At 39.3% G+C, this 24017-nt stretch overlaps 1 protein-coding gene across 5 annotated transcripts in view; it reads left to right on the forward strand.

The window, feature by feature from the left end:
• The window catches only part of pcdh7b (protocadherin 7b), a 168337-nt gene that overhangs the window by 14379 nt on the left and 129941 nt on the right, over positions 1 to 24017 (forward strand). The window contains exon 2 of one of the 5 annotated variants that reach the window (XM_053681390.1): positions 6723 to 22526. The exons of the other annotated variants lie outside the window; for them this stretch is intronic. Within the exon in view, the coding sequence (XP_053537365.1) occupies positions 6723 to 6827 (105 nt within the window). The 3' untranslated portion in view covers positions 6828 to 22526. Of the gene's footprint in view, positions 1 to 6722; positions 22527 to 24017 lie in introns of those variants that run through there. 5 annotated transcript variants of the gene reach the window in all.

Here is a 24017-nt window from a genome sequence, read left to right on the forward strand (position 1 = left end):
GTTAATTTCCACATATTAACACAACCTTTATGAATTCTGAAGCCTAAATACAATCGCCAGAAGTAAAAAGCTAAAGTTAGGCAATAAACAAACTACACCAGAGCGAGAGTATTAGCACAACAAGGCTGTAATAGATCAGTTTTACTGTTTGGTATGATGATGTTTAATGACAACATCCTGTTAGCAATTGCCTTCTTCAAGACACGTAAAAGCTTTTAAAAAACCCAAGTGGGGTATTACTGATATATTTTATGTCGTAGAATTATTATAATTTTTTTTAAATATTGTGAGCTTTTGTTAACCACATACTTTATTTCAGGCATTTAACCAAAAAACCTATTTAAAAAAACACTGACTTCAGGACAATGCAAAAATGCTAACTCATTTCCGGGTGTTAGGATTCATTCCTGCAGTACTCTATTCTCGGTGGAGTTTTCCAAATCATTGTAACACATTGACAAATGGTAGCGTGAGCATCATATTGAACACTCTCTCTCCCAGTTAAGACAATCTTAACTTTGTGATGCTCTTGGGAAATTCTGCTCTCTACACTTAAATGCTACTAACAGGCTAACAGCCACTGGAAAGGGTTACCTAGCATCAATAGTAGAATACACACCACCTAAATTACCAGCAGTACTCAGTGCTGTCCAGAATACAGCAGTCATCTTGATATGTCAAAGCCCTAAATCACGCAGATCTGGTGTTGTGGTAAATGGTCTTAAAGAGAAAAAGAGACACTCTTCAATCTATTTAGCACAAGCTTTGATGAAGTCACACTTGTTCTTCACACATCAGAAAAAGTGGGTGAGAAATAAAAGAGTGACATCACTCTCTGTGACTTGCACCTTCTGTCACCTACACCTACCTTCTGGCACTGTATTCCAATCAAAACACTTGTTAGCTGGATGGAAGTGTGTTTACAGGGTGAAATTATAGGCACAAAATATGACTGACAATTCAATTCACACCACTTTTGTGTGTGTGTGTGTGTGTATACCTTGACAGAGTCTGAATTTAGTTTTGCCACAGCATTAAAAAAAATGCTTTGCACCAGAGACAGAAAATCAATCTGTTTTAACAAGCACATGCATACATCGCTCACACTCATACACGTTTAGCATCCTTGATCTTGACCTCCCACTTTGGTTGGGAAGTGCTTCCACTAATTTTTTTCTAAATTTCAGCATACTTCATTCATTGAGAAGCAAACAAAGGACTGATGAAAATGCACTCTTCTAGAGAAATGTAACAGTGACAGAATTCCTCAAATAGCAGCAGGGAAAGGAATCAGGGGTGTCAGTAGCGCAGACTGTAATTCAAATCACAGACTTACATTAATGCAGTTGTTATAATAAAACACCATCGTTTCTCTACTAACTAGTCATTCACATGGATTTTACGGATGCTCCATATAATTTGCACCTATTAATAAAACTACAAATATGTATAATCATTCTGATGAAGGTTTCTGTAAGAGGTTTATTCAACATTTATAGATGGATTCTTGGTTGTCAGTAAGTTTTCCACCATGGGAAAGTCTTCAGAAAAGAGGAGTTTATGCTTTCCGGTTTCTTGTCCATGTGACAAGCTATACTTTTTTTGTCTTAATAAATCAAGAGAGAGAAAACAACAGAGGGTAGTGATAAATTGAATGTTTATAGATGCTATAGTCTCAGCAACATTAAATGCAAATACAGGGTGTCCCAAAAGCCTCCATAAATAGGGAACTATGTTTGCCAGCACCACAACAGTTGTGCTTTTGTCAGTGGATGTTGGTAAATATCAACTTCTCGGTTGGCTTCCAGTCTTTTTGAATTTGTTAATAAGTTTACGTGATGTGCTTGCTGTATTTCCTGTTAAAGTCCATCGCAACCTTTCAACAGCCATGAGAATGATTTCAATATGTTCTCAAAGGCATTCTCAAAGAATATCTGAAAATGTGTACATATAGTTTATATTAAGTATGAAAAATTTTGGAAGACATTTTTCTAAAAAGTGTTACTCTCCCCTATGTATGGAGTTCTTTAGGACACTCTTTATGTTCGTTGATAAATTGCTGAGGTGTAAGAGGAATAAAACACATCCCGAAATACTGTTATTGGAAAATAATCAGCCACTTCATGTTTTATTTCTTGTGACTGTCCTTCTGTCCGCTTGTTAATTCAATGCTTTGTTGTTGGATGGCGTGTACAAGCCCAACACTACCACACTACCACAGCCAGTCAACACAACCAGCGTGAGTGATAGCCGTTTCTATTTACATTTATTTACATTTAGCCGGCTTAGTGTGAAAATTAGCAGGGAAGAGGACGTCAAAGAGGTTGATTTTTGACAAGGTTATTTCCAAAAGCTCCCAAACCCATCTCAGTTTTATGTGAAATACACAGACAAGTAAATAATGATTGACCCAAGTGAAACTGGATGGCCATGTTGGCACAATTAGCATTTGATTTATTCCTCTTATTTAAACTGGTCTCAAATACTTGCCTTCAGAATAATGGCCATTAAAGACCTAACTATCTCTGAGTTGTCTGGCTGTGGTATTTATAAATACAAATGAATAAGATTTAGTATCTCAGGTTCTGATAGTAGTGGTAGCCAGTAGAGAAAGGTACAGAAAGGTAAAGGTAATGATGCAGCTCTAAATAATAATACCCTCTGTAGTTTATTGGTTAGATAGACCATTGCTCTTAAAAACAATCTGCAAGGCTTAGTTTACCTCTTAACAAGCAAATTATGCTAAGGGGGGAAGGAATTTCACTTTAGCACTTTTTATGCATGTAAAAAAAGGCAGATGTAGATAGTTGGGAATATTTAATGTGATCTCTTGATTGCATAAGCGGGGTTTAAAAATTAGAGCCTCTATAAATAATGTAGTCTGACACACTGGTCTGAGGCAGAAGGCCTTTTGGCTGTGAGATCTCATCAGTATAGACTAATTACATACCTAAGGTTTGAACCGTCTAACTTGGCAAAAACAAGCGGAAATAGCGAGTTGGTCTTCAGTATTAGGCCTTTGTTTGTGGCACGCTTTGTTTTTGTCAAGCTCTAAAAGGGATTATATACAGTATATAAATATGTGTGTTTGTGGGTGTGTGTGTTCTGTAGAGACAGGGCTGTGTGCATGAGTGGGAGAATACCATACTACATACATGAAAAGGTTTCAGCCGTGTGTGTGTGTGTGTGTGAGAGAGAGAGAGAGAGAGAGAGAGAGAGAGAGAGAGAGAGAGAGTATATAAAGTACACTGTAATATATTTGATTTTTCCCTTTAGAAGGAAGGGTCATCTGGGAAGGGTGTACTATAGAAAAAAGTAAAACCAATGATGTATATAAGATTAATTCTGGGTAATGAAAACAAAACACTGCTTGCAAGGGTACATTTTAGACCCATATTTTCTTATATATGTATATATGTGTTTCTTATAGATGCTCTTTGCCATAGATCCAGGTACTATGGAGTCAAACCTGTTGAAATCGAAATATTCATTAGCACATAGCTCACGAACTAGCTGGGAAGCCCCATATCGATGCGAAGCCACCTGAGAACCCAGGCTATTAGCGTGGACCGATAAATCTTGTCAGATGGCAGAGCACAGGGTGGCTTGTGAAAAATGAAGGTCACAGGATGGAGTTTATGAGAGGCTGATATAAAATAAGCTGAATTAAGGAGTTTACAGGGTCCCCTTGCTAATAGCAGATGCTAATTTCAGACACTCTTATTGGGAGGTCTGTAGGAATTTATGAGTGGGGATTAGCCATCTGATTCAAAAATATGGAGAGATCATAAAACTGGAATAAAAATAATTTTATATGGGATTCATATTAAGGCTAAGGAGAGAGAGAGAGACAGAGAGAGAGAGAGAGAGAGAGAGAGAGAGAGAGAGAGAGAGAGAGAGTTTAAGTCTGAGGTGAGACAAAAAATAACAAGGAAAACAGTTTGTTAAATAACACTGTTAAACACCCATGCAGTATTCAGGATTTTGCACCAGGATTTAGGATTTAGTGCTTTTCTGAAATATACCAAAATAAATATAGAACATCCTATAAAAGTAGGTGTATAGATCTGTGTGTGCAGTTCCATATATTCCAGGCAGAGAGAAGAGCAAGGGAGCGAGATGGAAAGAATCAAAATTTTCCCTCCATTAAAGTCTTTTAAGGGCAGAAAACTATTTCTCGTGAGATGGGCCTATTGGCATTTAATTTTCACTGGTCCACAGATTTATAGAGTCTACCTGGACTCTCTCTGCAGTAGGCCAACTGAGAATTCAGACTGTGTTAAAGTCCGCTGCACAAGATGTGTGGAGAAAAAGAAAAAGAGTCTGGGGATGGCAATGGTAGGAAATGGTCCATGATTTCTTTTTTCCCTTCAAACTAGCTTCAGTAACAACCAGGTTTGTGTGTGTCACAATGTCACACCCTCACCAGACCTATGTTAAAAGCCCTGCTGAAATAATTCTGGACCCACTCATGTCTGGTTTAAGAGAGGTATGTAGGGGGGTGAGTAAATCCAAGCCTTCTCTGTGTTCAGTCCATTTCCTCTAGAGGTGGAGGTCAAAGGAGCACTTGGTCAGAAGAGCCAGCAATAAATTATAGAGCATGTCTTGGGCAGCCTGGGAACACCTGGAGGGCAAAAAAAAAACTCTCTCACACAGGTTACAAAATGGCCTTCTCAACAAGGCTGCTATATATATATATTTTTAAATATTACTTTGGCAAATTTAAACAAAGAATGATTGTGTGCCTTTTAGGCTGTGGTTACTGTAACTGAAATTGTAAGTGCTGACAAGTTGTTGTGGTATAAGAAGAATAAAACTTGTTGGGGCATGCTGTTATAGGAAAATAATCAATGACAGAGTTGATTATTTTCTTATTTCAGCTTCCCAAACATAAATACCGCACCACTTGTGTGTGGAACATCCATGAGACAAGTCAGTTCATCTTATCACTTGAATTTAATAAGAGAAAAAACACTCAGCTGGTCATGTTCCTGAAAACTGGGATGTGCAAAATCCTGTCCAGAAGACTCTTCCATGACGGAAAACCTACTGACCATTACAAAGCACTCACACCTAAGACTTTTTCCATAAACGTGAAACAAACGTTTCTTTACAGAAAGCTTCACCACATCAATAATTATAAGTTTTACTTTGTTAAATAGCAACACTTTATTTTTATGTTTATGATTAACCTTAGATTAGGTAGAGTGTCTGCCATACAAGTCGCTATGAATAAGATGTTACTATAGAAATGATAACATACTGTGTCAGAACATGCTCATTAATATAAATAAACCTGTGATTTGAATTACAGCCAATACTACTGTCTATGCTGTTACATAAAATTAATCAACACCTTCTGATCTATCTGATTCAAGAATTATACAGCGCTGAGACAAAGTTCTGTAAATTTTGAGTCATTAAAAATCGTAACAATAATGCTTTTCCTATACCACTAATTGATTTAGTTTAATAATACATAATACTATACCTACCATTGAAAACTAGTACCATAGCATCATCATAAAAATTAGTAATTTTTTTTTTCATCTTCAAAGCACACACACACACACTGGTGATTAAGCTTATAGTTTTAGCATGTCTGCAGAGGATTCTTAAACATCCCAGAAATATCTAGTGAACAAAGTAAATTCAGACAGTGGCGTCTCTTCTTAGTCTTTGTGTGTGTTCTGAGGCGATATTACAAACTACAACTTTGGTCTAGGCTGTGGTGCCGCACTTAGGCTAAATACTGTTTATTAAACCTTCGCTAACCAGGTGCCTGAAAGGTGTACGACAGCTGTCTCGTCTTTTTCCCATTAAATCCATTCTAAATTGGCCTTTTCATTTTTTCCTGGCCCCTCTGTGTCGTTCCCACTGCGGTGTTGAATTGAGCACATGACATTACCATCAACGACCTTGTGATTTATTTTTAAAACAAAAGGCATTATCAGAACTAACATGATTCAAGTTGAATGGGGGAGCTTCTGTATTCAGACTTTTGTGGTCTTACACAAGAATCTGGGTGGGCATTAACAACATTCCTATTTCTATGCTAATGACTAATCCTGCCTCCTTTCTTCTTATAAAAATGGCTTGAGCATTTTATGTGTTTTATTATTTTGGCAGCTATAAAAGACAGTTGTAAACACATTTGTGAAAGTTCAGCTCGCTGACAAGTGCTGAGTTATGTACAAGTGCACAGCCTTGTTGACTTCATTCTTAATAATTTGCAAAAATCGTAGATTATCATGTGCTTGTTCTTTTTCTCAAAGCTATTTAATGCAGGCCATCTGCTGCACAGATAATCAGAAGTTTGATTTCCAGAACTCCTCACACGCTGCTAAAGAGTTGCTAGGTGAAAAGAGATCATGCAAGATTTTTAGCACATCAAACTATGAAATGATGTTCTTCATTAACGCCTAACCGTATTAAAGAACAGACTGGACAGAACGTATGAGAGGCTTCTCCAGTTTTCTTGTGGTCTGTTGTCCTTTTTTGAGCTGATTGTTAGACATGCTGGTGATTTATGTCCTCTGCTTTGGAGATCACTCAATTCAGTGGATTCAATTAGCCGTGAAACAGAGGTGTGGCAATGTTACAACACTGTCCCATAACTCAACAACTGGTTTGCAGCCATGGATAGCATTGTAGATCCCTGAGAAGACAGCTAACTCTGCCAGCTAACATTTTCTTTCTTTTTTCCCCCCTTTTGATCACAGATATCAGACAGAGCGAGGATGTTTGAAGACCTAAACATTTCTAATGCTTTCTGGACATCCTTCAGAGATTTGGATGAGGATAAAAAGCAGCTAAGCAGCTTGTAATTCACATTTCATACAGCACAGCAAGCACAAATCTGTGTTTGAAATATAGCTTAGACAGAGAAGAAGAAGCAAGCCTCCAGGTTTGAGTGTAGCCCCTGCAGGCTAATTGGATGGGATTCAATTTACAGTATGCACAGCCCTACACAAAATACCAGGATTTTAAACAAACAAACCTGGGCATGATAAACTTTATGGCCATAAAGTTATAAAGCGTACTACATTTTGACCCTAGATATGATTACAAAGCTGCCACCTTTATGTTCTTGTTGTGCTCAGGTCATATCATATCAAATACAATCCTGAGACATAACCTGAATAAAATACATATTATGCATATATCTAAGCTTAGAATTATTTGAAAGATTGTTTTAAATGCATTATTGGCATCACCAATCCCTCAGTATCGCCATATGGTATTTTCAAAAGCCTACACTAAGCCTCAAAAGCACTCAAAACACATAGGCTTTAGCTAATAGGTTCCTTTTCTGCATATGAACAACTCATTATAATTATTCAATAAAATATGATGTCCAAGTAACATTTTCACAAATTAACACATAAATAACTATGACTCAGAGTATGTATATATGAATTTTCTCAAACAGGATAATTTGTATGTGATGCTTGTAGAAAGAAAAGATGTCATGAAATTTGTATAGAAACACTTTTATATTCTGTACTTTATTTTTGTTTTCATAATAAATAAATAAAATATGTATAAAAAAGATCATGTAAATTTATAGTCATACAATCGTAGTGCATTGTAGAGCAGGAAATGGTAAAATGGCTGCTCTACAAGTAAAAATGATCAAGAAATGGAGATGCAGCAACTTGTTTCTATTTATCATGTAACAAAAACTGTTGACTGTGGACTGATAACATGACTGGATATTTAATAAGTGTTTAAATTACCTCACATTGTCAGTAATAACCTTTATTAGGTTGTTATTATCTGGATTTGCTAGCTAGCAAGCTGAATCTTAGCTAGCATGCCAGGCTGCTATGATATACTAGCATTGTTGAGCTCTTCAGTGTAAAATTTAACAACAGTTTATATTTATATATTATTTGGTAAAGTAATAAGTTGGAAGCCAAATAGATAGTATAATAAATTCATGACGATTTACTTCACACCATCAATTTAGTTTCTGAAATATTCCTGGCATTAACATTAGTTATCCTTGAGATCATAATGCTAACATCTCCCTCATAAGCTGAACTGGCACTAATGATGTAATTTGCTATTTCATTTTAACTCAGTTTTCCTGTTTATTTTGATACATTTACCTTTTTTGGTACTTCATATTATGTATAAATATTTAAATGTACTTTTACAAATCCAAGCTCATACAGCAAAGATTTAAGTCTAATAACATAACTCAGATGTTTTGTTTGTAATGGCAAATAAATAGTCCCGGTGTGAAAAACAGATTTGGTTCTGTTTATAGAGTAATGCATCATTTAGCAGCAATAACGCCAGATTATGAGCCACATTTAAGGAATAATATGTGCATGCAGGCTGGATCAAATGGAAACCTGTTGTGTAAAAGTGTACCAGTCTGAGTTGAAAGTGTAGTATTCAGTGATTGCATTCATAGCCAAACACACACAAAAGCTCAAGACAAAATAATGGAAAGCTCAGCTGTTTCTTCTCAGTAGATGCCTGTCGATAAAGCCAGTCAGCCCCCACACACCCCCAATGTGCTTTTTTTCCCAACTGTACATTGTTAAAAACCTTCACTCCACACGTTGCCTCATCTCTTTCTCTCTCTTTCCATTTTTCTCTCGTCCATGAGCCTCTTCGAAACCCTCTGTTCCCTCCTGAGCCGCTCTGACAGTTGCAGCGCTAGTGAGGGTTTGATTACGAGCTGCAGCCTGGGCCGGAGGGAGGCAGGGGCGTCTGAGGAGAGTGCGACTGAAAATGAACACTGCAGGCTGGGATAGAGCTGCTGCAAAAGTTTCTCTACTGTCATGGACTGAAATGCCGGAGGTCCTGAAGATGATGCATTTTATTTTTATCGAATGAAAGCGAACAAAGGAGAGAGGCAGAAAGAGAAGAAGACAAATCATAGAGCAGGAAGAGTGAGACTGTGAGATTGGGAGCCTAATTGTGTTAAATTATTTTCAAGGTTAAACAAGCACAAGGTTAAACTGTTATAGAAGAATTTGAGATTAAAAATATTTACATGGAGAGAGCGAGCGAGAGAGAGAGAGAGTGACAGAGAGAGGAAAGTGGACAGATTAAGTGGCGGTTTTGCATAACGAGATAGATAAAACATAAATGTCAGTGGTGCTGTTATGTGTGAGTATATGTTTGTGTACAAAAGAAATATTGTTACATGTATTATTATTGAACTATTAATATTAGCTGAATTCTCAAATCCAATTGCTCAAAGAAGTCTTGATTATTTTTTTATATGTAAGTGCAGCTCTGACAGCAGTGCTAGCTGTAATTCTATCATTATTATTATTAGTAGTAGTAGTAATAGTAGTAGTATTACTAAAATATTAATACTAATACTATTGTAATACTAAAGTATTACATTCTAAAATATAACAGCTTATTCTCAGGGTCTTGTTTGGCAGACTCTTCACATAATCTAAGGGTAACATTAAACTAATTTTAATAGTGCTGTTATCTAACAGAGAGAAACATATAATCATCTGTTAGGAGATATGTATTAAACATTTAAAGAAGGACCCATTAGTAAATTTGTCTGCAACGGGAAAGTTGTCAGGAAAGAAGACTTTCTGCTTTCTCTGCAACATGACATGCAGTGTTTGTTTGTATTATTAACTTAAAGAGAGAGAAATAAAGAGAGGCTGGTGAGGGAACATCTTTTCCTAGCTGCTATAATGTACACACACTGAGCACTTCATTAGTAACACTAATAGTAACTGTCTGATAGTACAGTGTTACTGTACTAATATCATACTGATTAATACTAATACTATCAAAACTATGAAATTCTGGTTCATCACACAACTCAGGTGCACTGTCATGCTGCGAATCTCCCGTTCCACCACATTCCAAAGGTGTTCTATAGGATTCAGAGCTGGTGATTGGCAAGGCCATTGAACTCATTGTCGTGTTCATTAAATCAGTTTGAGATGTCTGCCTTGTGACGGTGCATTAGAAGATGGGTAAATTGTACATTTTAACAGTCTTTAACTGTCCAGTTTTGGGTGAGCCTGTGCCCACTGCAGCCTCAATGTTCCTGGCTGACAGAAGTGGAAGAAGGGGTCTTCTGTTGTAGCCTATCTGCCTCAATGTTCAACGTGTTGTGCATTCTGAGATGCTTTTCTGCTCACCAGAATTGTACAGAGTAGCTATCCACATTTACATTTGGCAGATGCCCTAATCCAGAGCGACATTTATCTCATTTATACAACTGCACAACTTGCTCAAGGGTCTAGCAGTGGCAGCCTGGAATTTGAACTCGCAACCTTGCAATCAGTAGTTCAACAGTTTAACCACTAAACTACCACTGCCCCTGAGTTATGTGAGATAGTGTAGTCTTTCTGTCAGCTTGAACCAATCTGGCCATTCTCCTTTGACCTCTCTCAAGAACAAGGCATTTCTGTCCACAGAGCTGCAGTTCATTGAATGTTTTTCTTTATTGCACCACTCTAACATATAGTGGTGCTTGAAAGTTTGTGAACCCAAAACTAAACAAATGAGACAATATTATTCTTGGTCATTTATTTATTGAGGAAAATGATCCAGTATTACATATCTGTGAGTGGCAAAAGTATGTGAACCTTTGCATTCAGTATCTGGTGTGACCCCCTTGTGCAGCAATAACTGCGACTAAACATTTCCGTTAACTGCTGATTGGTCCTGCACATCAGGTTGGAGGAATTTTAGCCCATTCTTCAGTACAGAACAACTTCAACTCTGGGAGATTGGTCGGTTTCCTCACATGAACTGTTTGCTTCAGGTCTTTCCACAAAAGTTCTATTGGATTAAGGTCAGTACTTTGACTTGGCCATTCCAAAACATGAACTTTATTCTTCCTTAACCATTCTTTGGTAGAACGACTTGTGTGGTTAGGGTCGTTGTCTTGCTACATGACTATCTTTCGCTTGAGATTCAGATCATGGACAGATGCCCTGACATATTCATTTAGAATTCGCTGGTATAATTTAGAATTCATTGTTCCATTAGTTATGCCAAGCTGTCCTGGCCCAGATGCACCAAAATAGGCCCAAACCATGATACAACCACATGTGGGATAACGTTCTTATGCTGGACTGCAGTGTTTTCCTTTCTCCAAACATAGCCCTTCTCATTTAAACGTGATCTTTAGTAAACTGCAGCTGGGCAGCAATGCTCTTTTTGGAGAGCAGTGGTTTTCTCTTTGCAACCCTGACATGCACACTATTGTTGTTCTCCTGTGTGTTCTCCTGATGATGGACTAATGAACTTTAACGTAAGCCAATGTGAGAGAGGGCTTTAGTTGTTAGAAGTTACCCTAGGTTCCTTTGTGACCTTGTGGACTATTACACGTCTTGCTCTCTGAGAGATCTTTGTTGGTAGAACACTCCTGGGAAGGGTTCCTCCGTTTGTACACAATCTGTCTGACTGTGGATTGGTGGGGTCCAAACTCTTTAGAGATGGTTTTGTAATCTTTTCCAGCTCGATGAGCATCAACAACTCTTTTTCTGAGGTCCTGAGAAATCTCCTTGGTTCATGCTGTGATACTTATTCACAAACAAAATCAGACTTTGATAAATCCCTGTTTTTTAAGTAAAACAGGGTGCTGACTCACACCTGATTGTCATCCAATTGATTGAAAACACCTGACTCTAATTTCACCTTCAAATCCAATGCTAATCCTAGAGGTTCACATACTTTTGCCACTCACAGATATGTAATATTGGATCATTTTCCTCAATAAATAAATTACCAAGTATAAGATTTTTGTCTCATTTGCTAAATTGGGTTCTCTTTGTCTACTTTTTGGACTTGCATGAAAAATTTGATGATGTTTTAGGTCATATTTAGGCAGAAATATAGAAAATTCTTTCAAGCACTGTCAAGCACCACTGTAACTGAGATCAACCCCCCCACCTTTCTGAATGTTGACGTGAACATTATCTGAAGCTGCTGACTTCTGCTGCATGATTTTATGCATTGCACTGCTGTCATATTATTGGCTGATTAGATAATTGCATGATTATATAAGTGCTCAGTGAGTCTATACATTAACTAATTTGTCTCACAGATGTTCCACGACATTAACTGAAATTATGAATGGAACAAATATAAGACATGTTCACTAATCGATTAAAATTTTTTCATATTTAGCAAACTGCTTTAGTATAAGTAACACAAAACACTTTGTTGTGTGCATTTATTGGAAAATAATGAACTGGGTGGTAACAGTAACTCACAAATGGGCTTGTCACACCAACCCATCATTGATTACTTTCCTACAACAGCATGTCCTCTCTTGTTTTTTTTCTTTTTCTTACATACATTATACAGAAGGTACACCTCATATCTGAAAAACAACATTAATATGCTTAGCATTCTCTGCTTGCTAGGCAGGTGATATGGCTTATGTTAGCAGTGGCCCAAGAATAGATGTACACAAAATGTTCAACATAAAACATATTTGTAGTGCACTGCCTTGTAAAATATTGTCAAAAATAACAGCTGCTCTGGCACACAAAGGCTACATGTGACTGTGTACGCGCGCGCGCGCGCGTGTGTGTGTGTGTGTGTGTGTGTGTGTGTGTGTGTTGTGTGTGTGTGTGTGTGTGTTTGTGTTAGGTGAATGTACTAAAGGGAATGACAGATATGAAAAGCAGAAATACAGGGGCTGCTGGAGGCCTCCTCAGGGCCTTCACCTCTCCATAGCTGGTGTGAAGTATGAGAAGAGAGATTGCAAAAGAGCTGAGAGACTGCAATACAGCCCCTGTCACCTCCACTGTCTTTCTCTTCTTCTTTCTCATGTCCTGCAATTGTCACTGTTCTTTAAATTTTCCTCCCTCCCTTTACCTTTCTCACTTCCTGCTGTCGTTTTCTCACTAAAGCTGTATAGCATGCCTTGAGGTGTGGTTGTGGTTTCCCACCCTGTCCACTGGTGGGAAAGTATCAAACACGTGTTTGCGAGTGCTTTTATGAATGTGCTTATCCCCTGTTTATTATTTGAGACCTTCTTATGTTAAGGGAATACGCCAGTGTTTCTCAAGCTTATCCTTACCCTCCACCTCTGTAGCAAATTGAAACTCCACTGTATTTAGAGATGTTTAAATTTGATAACCAGTTATGTAAAACAAATTGAAAACTAATTGTTACACTAACAATAAAATGGCTTAGGATGAACATGAGAGGAGAATTTGTTGTTTTTTATGCAAACAAGGCAGGCTATTATAGGAAAATAATCAGTGATTCTGAATGAATCTGTTGATTCATTTCTAATAACAGCATGTCCCACAGCAACAAACCAAAGCAATTAGCCAACGATTACAATGTTTATTAAAGAATGACATGTCATACCTTTTAACTGTTTAGACTGTAGTTATGTTTATCAGACTCAAGAATTCAACAGAGCTGTGCTATAAGCACTTTTAGCCAAAACTCCCTGGTGCACTGATGTAACATAATAAAAAACACTGCTCATTCTTTTTCTTCATACTTTTTTTTTTTTGTTATGGTAAGCATGTATAAGCAACTTGAAAATAATGCACTTTTCAAATATTTATGAATTATACAGTTTCAAAGCTCCATTCCTGAACATGTTTGACTGGTGTATTCATGAAAGAACTCTTGACAGATAAATTACTTCAAGTTTTGAGTAAAACAAGTTTACTTTTTATTTCTCAGTTGAGGATTCCTTTAAAAGTGAGAATATTAAGAAATCCTTTAATTTAGTGTTTGGAGTCGATATGGTTAACAAAAGTTTAGAACGTGTGTGTGTGTGTGTGTGTGTGTGTGTGTGTGTGTGTGTGTGTGTGTGTGTGTGTGTGTGTGTGTGTGCTGGGAGGGGTGGCAAGTTGTATTTGAGGATTGTATCCACCATTTCAGTAATGATATTCAGGAATTCACCCCAAATCGGCTCTCTCTGTCTTTCAAATACAAATATGGTCACTTCATGGTGCCCTGAGGTGTGTTGTGCCGTAAACAAGACAAAACCATGCTCACTCTGCATTCTGCTCTTCTCCTCTCTTTTCTTGTCATTCTCCCTATCACTGTATTTTTTCTCTGCTAACTAGGGTGGAGGAAAGAATGTATGAGAAAGATAGAGAGAGAGAGATAGAGAAAGACATATAGGAAGACATCATAGGCAAATTTCCATCCATACATTTTTTTTGATGATGCTTTATTTTTATTAAAATCCATGCATCAGAAGATACAATAGGGAGGAGAAAATAAAAGCAAGAGGCAAGAGAGAGCAAGAAAGATAGTTTGTATGTGTGTGTGTGCGTGTGTGTGTGTGTGTATGTGTGTGTGAGTGAGAGGGAGCGAGAGAGATTCATAATGCGTAATCTTCCGTGAAGTGTCTCGGACACGTTTTGAGACGAAGCGGCAAGGGGATTTCATATTTTTAAGCAACTCGTATAACTTGCAGAAGAAGGATTGGTGAAGTTATGTAAATGTCCCTCAGACCCCCCTGGGTAATTGGTGTGTGTGTGTGTGTGTGTGTGTGTGTGTGTGTGTGTGTGTGTGTGTGTGTCTGTGTGCATGTGTGTTTAAAATGGATATTGGCATGTATTGTAGCAGATAAGCCTTAAGTATCTGAGTGAGTTAGTGAGTAAGTATGTGAGTGAACAGCTTGATACACAATGTTTCAAAACATTTACATTTACTCACATTTACATTTAGTCATTTGGCAGATTTTTTTATGCAGAGTGACAGAGTAATGATAGGCAGTAATCTGAGAATCCTGAAGCATTCAGAACATGAAAAACTAGTTAGTAAAGCTCGTTCAAACAAGTTCCATAGTAGTGTAGTCAAGTTTAAACCTATCCAAGAACCTTAGTAAGGGTGTAAACAAGAAATGCCAGAACTATTTACATATACAGCATTTAACAGATGCCTTTATCTAAAGCGATGTACAGAAGTGCTTTGAAGTTTGCACTGGAAATCATTCCCTCATGCTAGTACAAATATGGCAGGGTCTAAGCATACCTTTAACCTAAACCCTTTTAAAGAGTAGTTATCACAGAAACGAAAACCGTTTATTCTGTTGAGGACAAATACATTTATTTCTCACGTAAGTGTTATTCTGCAGGGTGTCTCATAAGCCCAGCATCAGAAGAAAAAAAAAACAGCAAAGCGAAATCTTTTACTTAAAGAAGTTGCTCAATATGTCCACCATTTCCCTTAGTTCAAAGCAGAACTATTTGGATTTGTTCATCCTTGCTCCGATACAATATAAAATATACATTAGCCCAATAAATAGTGGATTTATGGGACACCCTAGATATTATCTATGAGGAAAATCTCTAGAACTTGCTCAGTCATTTCACCAATGAGGATCCTGGATATTAAAAAAAAAAAAAAAAAAAAAAAAAAAAAAAAATTTCTTTGTGACAAGGCACTTGTCTCAAGGCTTATCCGAAACGTGTGCCTTTTTGAATTGTGTGGGGTTTTGCAAAATTGCAACCATGAATAAAAGCTCTGTGCAGGAAACAAGTGTTTTACTGGTTGTGATGAGCTAAGTACAAACTATGTTGCTGATGCTAGTGTTTTAGCTATATGCTCCCTTTCTGAGATTGCAAGTAAATGCAAAGCCAACAAATCATTTTCCATGTCGTTATTGTCGACAGCCCTAATTGGAAGGAGTTAATTCCAGCTGGTGTAAAGCTGACTTTATATTTTCATATAACACAATCTATCATAGTTGTAATAAATTTATAATCCAATAATATGAATATATCCCTTTGTGTGACACAAACATTTGGATTTACAGGAAAGGGTTACTTAGATTGGGGGCACAGTGGCTTGATGGTTTGGCTCTGCGGTTGGGGTTTGCATGTTCTCCTCGTGCCTCGGGGGTTTCCTCCGGGTACTCCAGATTCCATCCCTAGTCCAAAGATGTGTTGTAGGCTGATTGGCATTTCCAAATTGTCTGTAGTGTGTGAATGGGTGTGTGATTGTGCCCTGTGATGGGTTGGCTCTGCCTTGTGCCCCGTTCACTGGGACAGGCTCCAGGTTCGCCTGCAACCCTGTATAGGACAAGCGGTATGGAAAATGGATGGATGGATTACTTAGGTTAGAGTTATTAGCTAGCCTAGGTATTAGCTTAGAAACTTATATATCCTGTGTTAACTTATCACCATCTGGAAGAGTTTTATCACAGAGGACATTTCAGACATTCATTCATCTTCAGTAACCACTTTATCATGGTCATGGTCATGGTGTAAGAATGTAAGGCAGGAAGACACAGGATAAGATGTTAGCCCATCACAGGCCACCATGCACACACTTTTACACACTGATTCACATCAATTTAAGGTAGCCAATCCACCTACCAGCATGGGAGGAAACCAGAGAACCCATAGGAAACTCATGCAGACACAGGGGGAGCATGGGAAACTGCACACATATAACCGGGACTGAAGACATAATTCTGACTTGAATTCTAATTCAAATATTGTCTGAAATCCGCCACACATTTCAAATGAGGTAAGACTGGGTTTATATGTTAGACTTTCATATACAAGCTACACACACACACACACACACACACACACACACACACACACACACACACACTAAATTAATTAGCCCTAGTTGAGGGCAAGAGAGATAAAAGGTGAGAGAAAGTTCTATCCTGAGCTGCTGTAGGTCTCAGTGGTCTTGCTCCTGGCTCTAAATGTGGCTGTAGGGTCATGCTCTTTCTCTCCCTCTGTGCTCAGTCACATGAACTCTCAAACCCACAGCCCTTCTGGAGTTCACCTACATATGTATAGATGTTAATTTCCATTTAGAGCCATCCCAGTCCCTTACTCATGCCCCCCCCCCTCCCTCACTCTGCCCCAAAGAGTATTATGAGGATACAGCAAATGACAGTGACATTTACATTCACTCCCTAGTGTTCTTTTGTGTTCTTTTTTCTGTCCATTTCTGCATCTCTGCAACAGCCACTATGGCACACTGCATCTTACAAATAGCAAAAAAACCCACAAACAAACAAACAAACAAAATGATGTTTGCTTTTGCAAATTAAAACAAATGAAGGCCATGTATTAAATTTACATGTTTCTGACATTGCCATGATGAGTTAATATTATCATAATAAAGCTGGCATGCTTGTGTTTCTACCACCAACACCATTTAAAGTGCCTTCATGACCTAAGTAGTATATGGTTCTACCTAGGTTAAGAATGAATGCGATATAGAACCTTAGAATACTAAGATCACATATTTTAATTTATGTTCATATTGTGTTTTAAAGTTGCTGTTTTTTTTCACATCTCACCATTAGTCAGTGTTATACTTGGCACACAATTACACATACTTGTCACAAATTTCTGTTTTATTTTCAGGGAGATCCTTTGAGATCAGAACCAGTCACAGCAATTGAGAACAACTCAGTACACGCACACACACACACACACACACAAAATGCCTCTCATTGAAACATTTTTTCCTCAATCTGCTTTACACAATATCAAAATCATTTACTCAGTTATTCTTTGTAAGTCTCTCTCTCTCTCTCTCTCTCTCTCTCTCTCTCTCTCTCTCTCTCTCTCGTTCTCCCTATGGTACATATTTACTCTTGAATTTGAGCCAAAGAACAATCACACGCTCTCTAAGTGTTTCTTAACACCTATGACTCTGCTCGACCGAGTAAACTAGATTTTCTCGTAGTGCCTGTCTGTTTATTATGGATTTTATAACGAGTGTGAGAAGATGTATGGATTTCCGTTAATTACCTGCACCCCTCTGGCTCTCCCCTCTTCATCACGACATCCCTAATGACAGTCACGGTCGATTTTACGAACGCTGCATCTTATATATTTTACAGTTCCATAAACATAAGGATCTGTGCCACTTGGAAGCTCTGCTGATATGAAACACCTGGAAAGCTCACACTTCCTTCTTTTCTTCCTTTTCTTATTTTACTTTTCCAGACAGACCATACGACAGTGAACGCATTTAGGTTTACAGGTTCTTGCAGAAACATATTGCCAAATGACAGTTTTATGTCTTCATTTGATGGTAAAAAGAAAAGAGCATAACAGTCTATGCATTCAAGTATATGCAAGTAAATAAAATAAATACAATGTTTCTACATTTCTGTGGCCCGCTAAGACAGATGGCGAATGAAGGTTTATCTTTGGCTGTGGCAGCTTCTTTCTCTTGATTAGTTATTTTCGGGTTGTGTGTGTGACTGAGTAGGTGTGTGAATGTGCGAGTAGTGAAATTCAGCAATAGCAGCAGATGTGTCAGGCAGTTTGATGCAGATGTGTGAACTCACTGTAAACACATCCACCTCTCTCTCTCTCTCTCTCTCTCTCTCTCGCTCTCTATCTCTCTGTACTACTTGTTTTTCCAACCCTCCCTTCCTCCTCTGTTTTTAATCTGTTCTGTAATGTTCCACTCTTTCGGCTGTGAACCTGAGCCATCTGACGAAAGACACATCGAGTATCTGTTCATTTTTTCTCCTCCTGGTCTCTGATAAAGAATTTTTTTTTCAAAAAGAAACTCTGAACTGCACCAAACTGGGTCCAGCTGGACCAGATGTCTGTTCTCAAGCTCTGGTTATCTTCTTTTACTTCCATGGTGACTGAATAAGAGAGCGCGAGAGAAAGCGGGAGTGAAGGAGAAGGAAAAAACAGGGATGCTAGGTTCCCCAGGCAGGTACAGAGTGATGGACAAAAACAATAGATTGCAGAGGGTTTGAGCTTGGGAAAGAGGGGGTGGTAATAAGGTGGTGATTGCACTCTGACGAGTGCACTGGATGTGTTATATGTGTGCCTGAGTGTGTTTTTTTCTGCTTTTTTGCTTCCGTATGGGTTGGTTTTGAATGCCAGCGGCTCCACCACTCTCCTACTGCAGGTGGGCATAATAGAAGTGTGATGAAAGAAAAGGAGAAAGAAAAGCTCGACATTACACCACATACACTCCAGCCATTCATTCTTTAGCTGTCAAAACATGAAACTCTGCTTTTCTTCTGATCATTTGAACACATTATTTATGCAAGTACACATTCCATCTTAACCCTACAGCAAACAAAATGAAAACATAGTTATCATAGTTGCTCAGTAACAATTATCATTATTTTATATATGGTCAAAAAAATTGGCATGCCTTAAGGACCATAACAATTCCATGTAGGCGTATGATTTGAATTATATAGCCTGAGCAAGATGAACTGATTAATTTCATGTTTTTACAACGGCTGCATGAAATAAATTCCATATGGGAATGTAACATTCATATGGACTAACTCTTACACAAACAATGTTTACCTCTGCAAGAACCTTGTGTCTAGACCACAGAAGGGTGTGTGAGCGAGTGTTTGTAAGTGTTTGCATGGCTGCTTCAGCAGTTTTGCTTATTTATACCACTGACAAAAAAAAAAAATAAAAAAGTCTGCTGGCGCAAGAGATTTTCATTTTTTACACGCAACTGAAAATAGAGCAAAGAAAAGATACAAATTCAAAATAAAGAATCTACTTGCCTAAGTTTTTATTGTGCCAAAATGGGCACTTGTAATCACCGTGAGTGTTTAGACATCTTGGCCGCAGGGGAGCAGATACGAATCAACAAAAGAAGAGAAAAAAAAACAACAAAAAAACAAACAAACAAAAAAAAACCACATGTTCTTCCTTGTATTCCAGCGTTCTCAGCAATTACTAATTACTAACCCCACAATAGGAGCCTTGTTAAGAAACAACCGAACTAAAGAAATATAATGATTAAACAGCAATTCTAATGAATATTATTTTTTATTAAAAGAAAACAAGCATTTGAACCAGAGTGTCACGAATCGTGACAGAGCAGAGATAGGACGGATGCAAGTGCAGGATGAACAGTTTATTAGAAAGACAGACAGGCAGACAAATCCAAAACGTAATCCACAAACATGCAAGAGGTCAGGCGATTGGCAAACAGGCATACACGGGGCAAGGCAGGAATCTAGGTCAATAAACAAAACAAGAAACAAACTATGACAAGGGACTGGAAGCGGATAATCCAGCGCGAACTAACTCTAAACATGGACCGTGACTATGTCTACGATACGGGCTAAACTAACTATAAACTTTTACTCTTCCGCGTTGTGTGCTGGGAGGCGCGCGGTATATATGCGGACATAATCAGCGTCTAAACTGCTAGCAGCTGAGAGCAATTCAGACCCACTTGAAATCCCAGCCAATGACAGAACAGGGAGGAGACAGAAACAAACAAAACACACGTGTCCAGAAGTCATTACAGTCAACAATGGAAAAGCAGGTGCTCGCGCATTCGCGCTTAGAGCACGCTGCTTCAAGGGGGAATCGTGACAGAACCCCCCCCAAAAGGCACTCCGGAGTGCCATGAGTCATCCCATTTAATTGGCGGACCCGGTCCCCTGGACTGAATGTCCCAGGCAGAGCCAGGAAACTGCACGGTGTTCTTGGCGGCGCAGGGAAGCGGAGCGACGTCCTCGGTGTAGCAGGGAAGCAGAGCGACATCCACAGCCGGGCAGGCAGGCTGAGCAAAGTCCTCGGTGGAGCATGAAAGCGGAGCCACGACCCCAGCTGAACTGGAAGGCAGAGTGAAGTCCCCTGTAAGGCCAGGGAGAGAAGCGTGGGTCTCCATGCGGCCAGGGAGAGGAGCGTGGGTCTCCTCGAAGCAGTAGGGGGGAAACGACGTTTGCCATGGAGCCGGAAGGCTGAGCGACGACCTCAGCTGAACAGGCGGGCTGAGCGACGACCTCAGCTGAACAGGCGGGCTGAGATATTAGCAGAGCTTGGTCAACTGGATCAGCAGGCTTGGCTCGGACCTCAGGGACGGGAGGCTTGGCTCGGACCTCAGGGACGGGAGGCTTGGCTCGGACCTCAGGGACGGGAGGCTTGGCTCGGACTTGGGCTTCAGGGACTTGAGACGAGACTTGGACTTGGGCTTCAGGGTTGAGCTCTGGTGCTATGACCTCCGACGGGCGCTCCAAGGTCACCCTGTTGATCCCGGGCTGGGTCTCTGCACGGGCTCTCCGGTGGAGTTTCTTATGCTCCCGCCAGCTGCTCTTGAAGCATCCCTGAGAGCAGAAGAAAGCTTCCTGAAGGCCCAGCTTCTTGCAGGTGGGACACTGAAGCAGAGTTTCTCTCCCGCAGCCCTCGGTCATACATCTCGGAGATTTCGCCCCCGCGTTGGCCGGAAACAGAAGTGGATCGCTGGTTACTGCCCTGTCCATCTCCTCATAATAGAGGTTGAATGGTGGGTCCACCTGGGGCTGTCTATTGACTCTCCACCCCAGTAAATCAAGACCACGAAGTTGTCCAGGCTGTGAAAATGCCTCCATAAACAGCTCTGCAAACTGAGTGACATCATGGAGGGCTGGCGACCCAGCACTCACCAGCTGCTCCGCCCAGTCACGGGCCGCACCGCAAAACCTGGACACCAGGAACCCAATCCACTCTCTCTTAGTAGGCTTGGGAAACGCCAAGCTTCAGAAATACACCTGGCAGCTGAAGAGGAACTCCAGCGGGTAGCTCCCCAATCCCGCTGTCTCTGGTGGCAATTCAACGGCGTACCTTTGGGGAAATTGCACGGACGAAAAATGCGGCCAGTAATCCGAGCGTTCCCCGATGAGGTATTGTCCTACTACTTACCTGGTTTCTGTGGCGTGACTTCTCTCTCGTCCTCGTGCTGCATCCATGTTTTGGCGTAAGATTCTGTCACGAATCGTGACGGAGCAGAGATAGGACGGATGCAAGTGCAGGATGAACAGTTTATTAGAAAGACAGACAGGCAGACAAATCCAAAACGTAATCCACAAACATGCAAGAGGTCAGGCGATTGGCAAACAGGCATACACAGGGCAAGGCAGGAATCTAGGTCGATAAACAAAGCAAGAAACAAACTATGACGAGGGACTGGAAGCGGATAATCCAGCGCGAACTAACTCTAAACATGGACCGTGACTATGACTACAATACGTGCTAAACTAACTATAAAACATTTACTCTTCCGCGTTGTGTGCTGGGAGGCGCGCGGTATATATGCGGACATAATCAGCGTCTAAACTGCTAGCAGCTGAGAGCAATTCAGACCCACTTGAAATCCCAGCCAATGACAGAACAGGGAGGAGACAGAAACATAAACAAAACACACGTGTCCAGAAGTCATTACAGTCAACAATGGAAAAGCAGGTGCTCGCGCATTCGCGCTTAGAGCACGCTGCTTCAAGGGGGAATCGTGACACAGAGAAAACTACAGACATTGAATCTGGGTTTTTTTATCCATAAAAAACGGTGTAGCCATCACAATTTGGCCCTTCTTTCCTTACCCATTTTTCCTGCTTCCAACACAGCAACTTCAAGAACTGACTGTTCACTTGCTGCATAATATACCCCACCCCACGACAGGTGCCTCTGTAACGATAAAATCAATGTTATTCATTTCACCTGTCAGTGGTCTTAATGTTATGACTGACTGGTATGTATGTAAATCCAGGAAATATTAACACACTTAAAATTTAGTTTGTGTATTTTTTTTTTAATAATTAACTGCAGTAAAGTTAATTGAATGTGAGTACCACGTGAAACATAAATATATATATATATATATATATATATATATATATATATATATATATATATATATATATATATATATATATATATTAATGCACATAAAAAAGATAAATACATTGATCGTGATTCAATTTTCTTAAATTGAAAATAAGACAGATAAGGCACTGAGATTGAGGAGCAAAATGAACAAAAGATTTAGAATGCTACTTGTTTTTATTAATATGTGTATCATAGACCTGTCATATCATAGCTGACGGTTCAAAGTAGGGCACATGTGAGGGCTATTTGGAAAACAGCCCACACACATTTTGAGAGCCAGCCCCCCAATCCAACTCCCAACCCCCCCACTCCCACCAGCTAATCCATTTAATCTCCTGCCAGAGTATTTTTATTACTTACACACTTCATATGTTTTAACTGGTAAATCTTTTCACAAACTATCCCTTTCACAGCTGTTTCAGTGAGATCTTATAACCGGCACCCGAAGAAAGATGTGGAGAGTGTGAAAAGAATGTCTAAGTGTGGAAGGTATTTTCAGTGTGCAGGAATGCTTGTGTATGAGCTACTGGGTCTAATCAGTGCTCTAAAAGCAAAGCAACGAGCAATATCTCTGTATCAAATTGTAAACTGTTAACGAACATTCCTCTTTTTGACAGCACACTGACTACTACAACATAGCGAGCATGCCTTGGCTGTTAGAGAAGCACAAATGAATACCAGGATGAATGCAATTTGAAGAGTAATGGAGCCTATTTTTAATGCAAAAGAATAAGCTATTGATCTGAACTTCATGCTTTGGGACTTAGAGTGAACATGGAAATCCAATAATATCCAACAGTAATAAAATACAATATCTGGATTATTTATGGCTTTCCTCAACAATCGATTGTGGTACTTGTTTTATGAGAATATATCACCTTAAACCAATCTAACCCATTAAAGTGGCTTGTATTGATAATACACAAGCTCAATTATGTGTATTCATTTAAACCACTTTCAATACCACGATTCAGTGTTCCACTCGAGGCCTGTTCCTAATTATCATCTCACAGTGCAATCATTAATCCTACAGAACATCTTTACTCTTCACATCTCCTAGATATATTGGGTATAGAGGTTTAGGCTTGGATTTCTATTATATTATTGTATGTGGACCTAAGAAGAAGAAGAAGAAAATCATTCTAATTCAGTTTGCTTTCATCCGCCAAGTCCATTTTCGTGTCCAAATGTCTAGCATGTCGAAGCTGTCAACCCAAACGTCTGGTGTGTCGATTCTGTTTTGGCTTGTATGATTTTGATTGTCGTGCTGTCAATTTTTCCCCCTCTGAATCACTTCATCTCTTATCCATTTAGCAACAGAGGGCTTCATTAGAATAAAGTAGCTGTGTATTCCAGCATAGCAATGGCACACCAGCATCCAAACTGGAGTCATTCTCTCAGTGAAAATGACAAAAACAAGCCAAATGGCTAAAATACACTACATATTAGCTT

The sequence above is a fragment of the Ictalurus punctatus genome, chromosome 7 (assembly GCF_001660625.3).
Source record: "Ictalurus punctatus breed USDA103 chromosome 7, Coco_2.0, whole genome shotgun sequence".
Classification (NCBI taxonomy): Eukaryota; Metazoa; Chordata; class Actinopteri; order Siluriformes; family Ictaluridae; genus Ictalurus; species Ictalurus punctatus.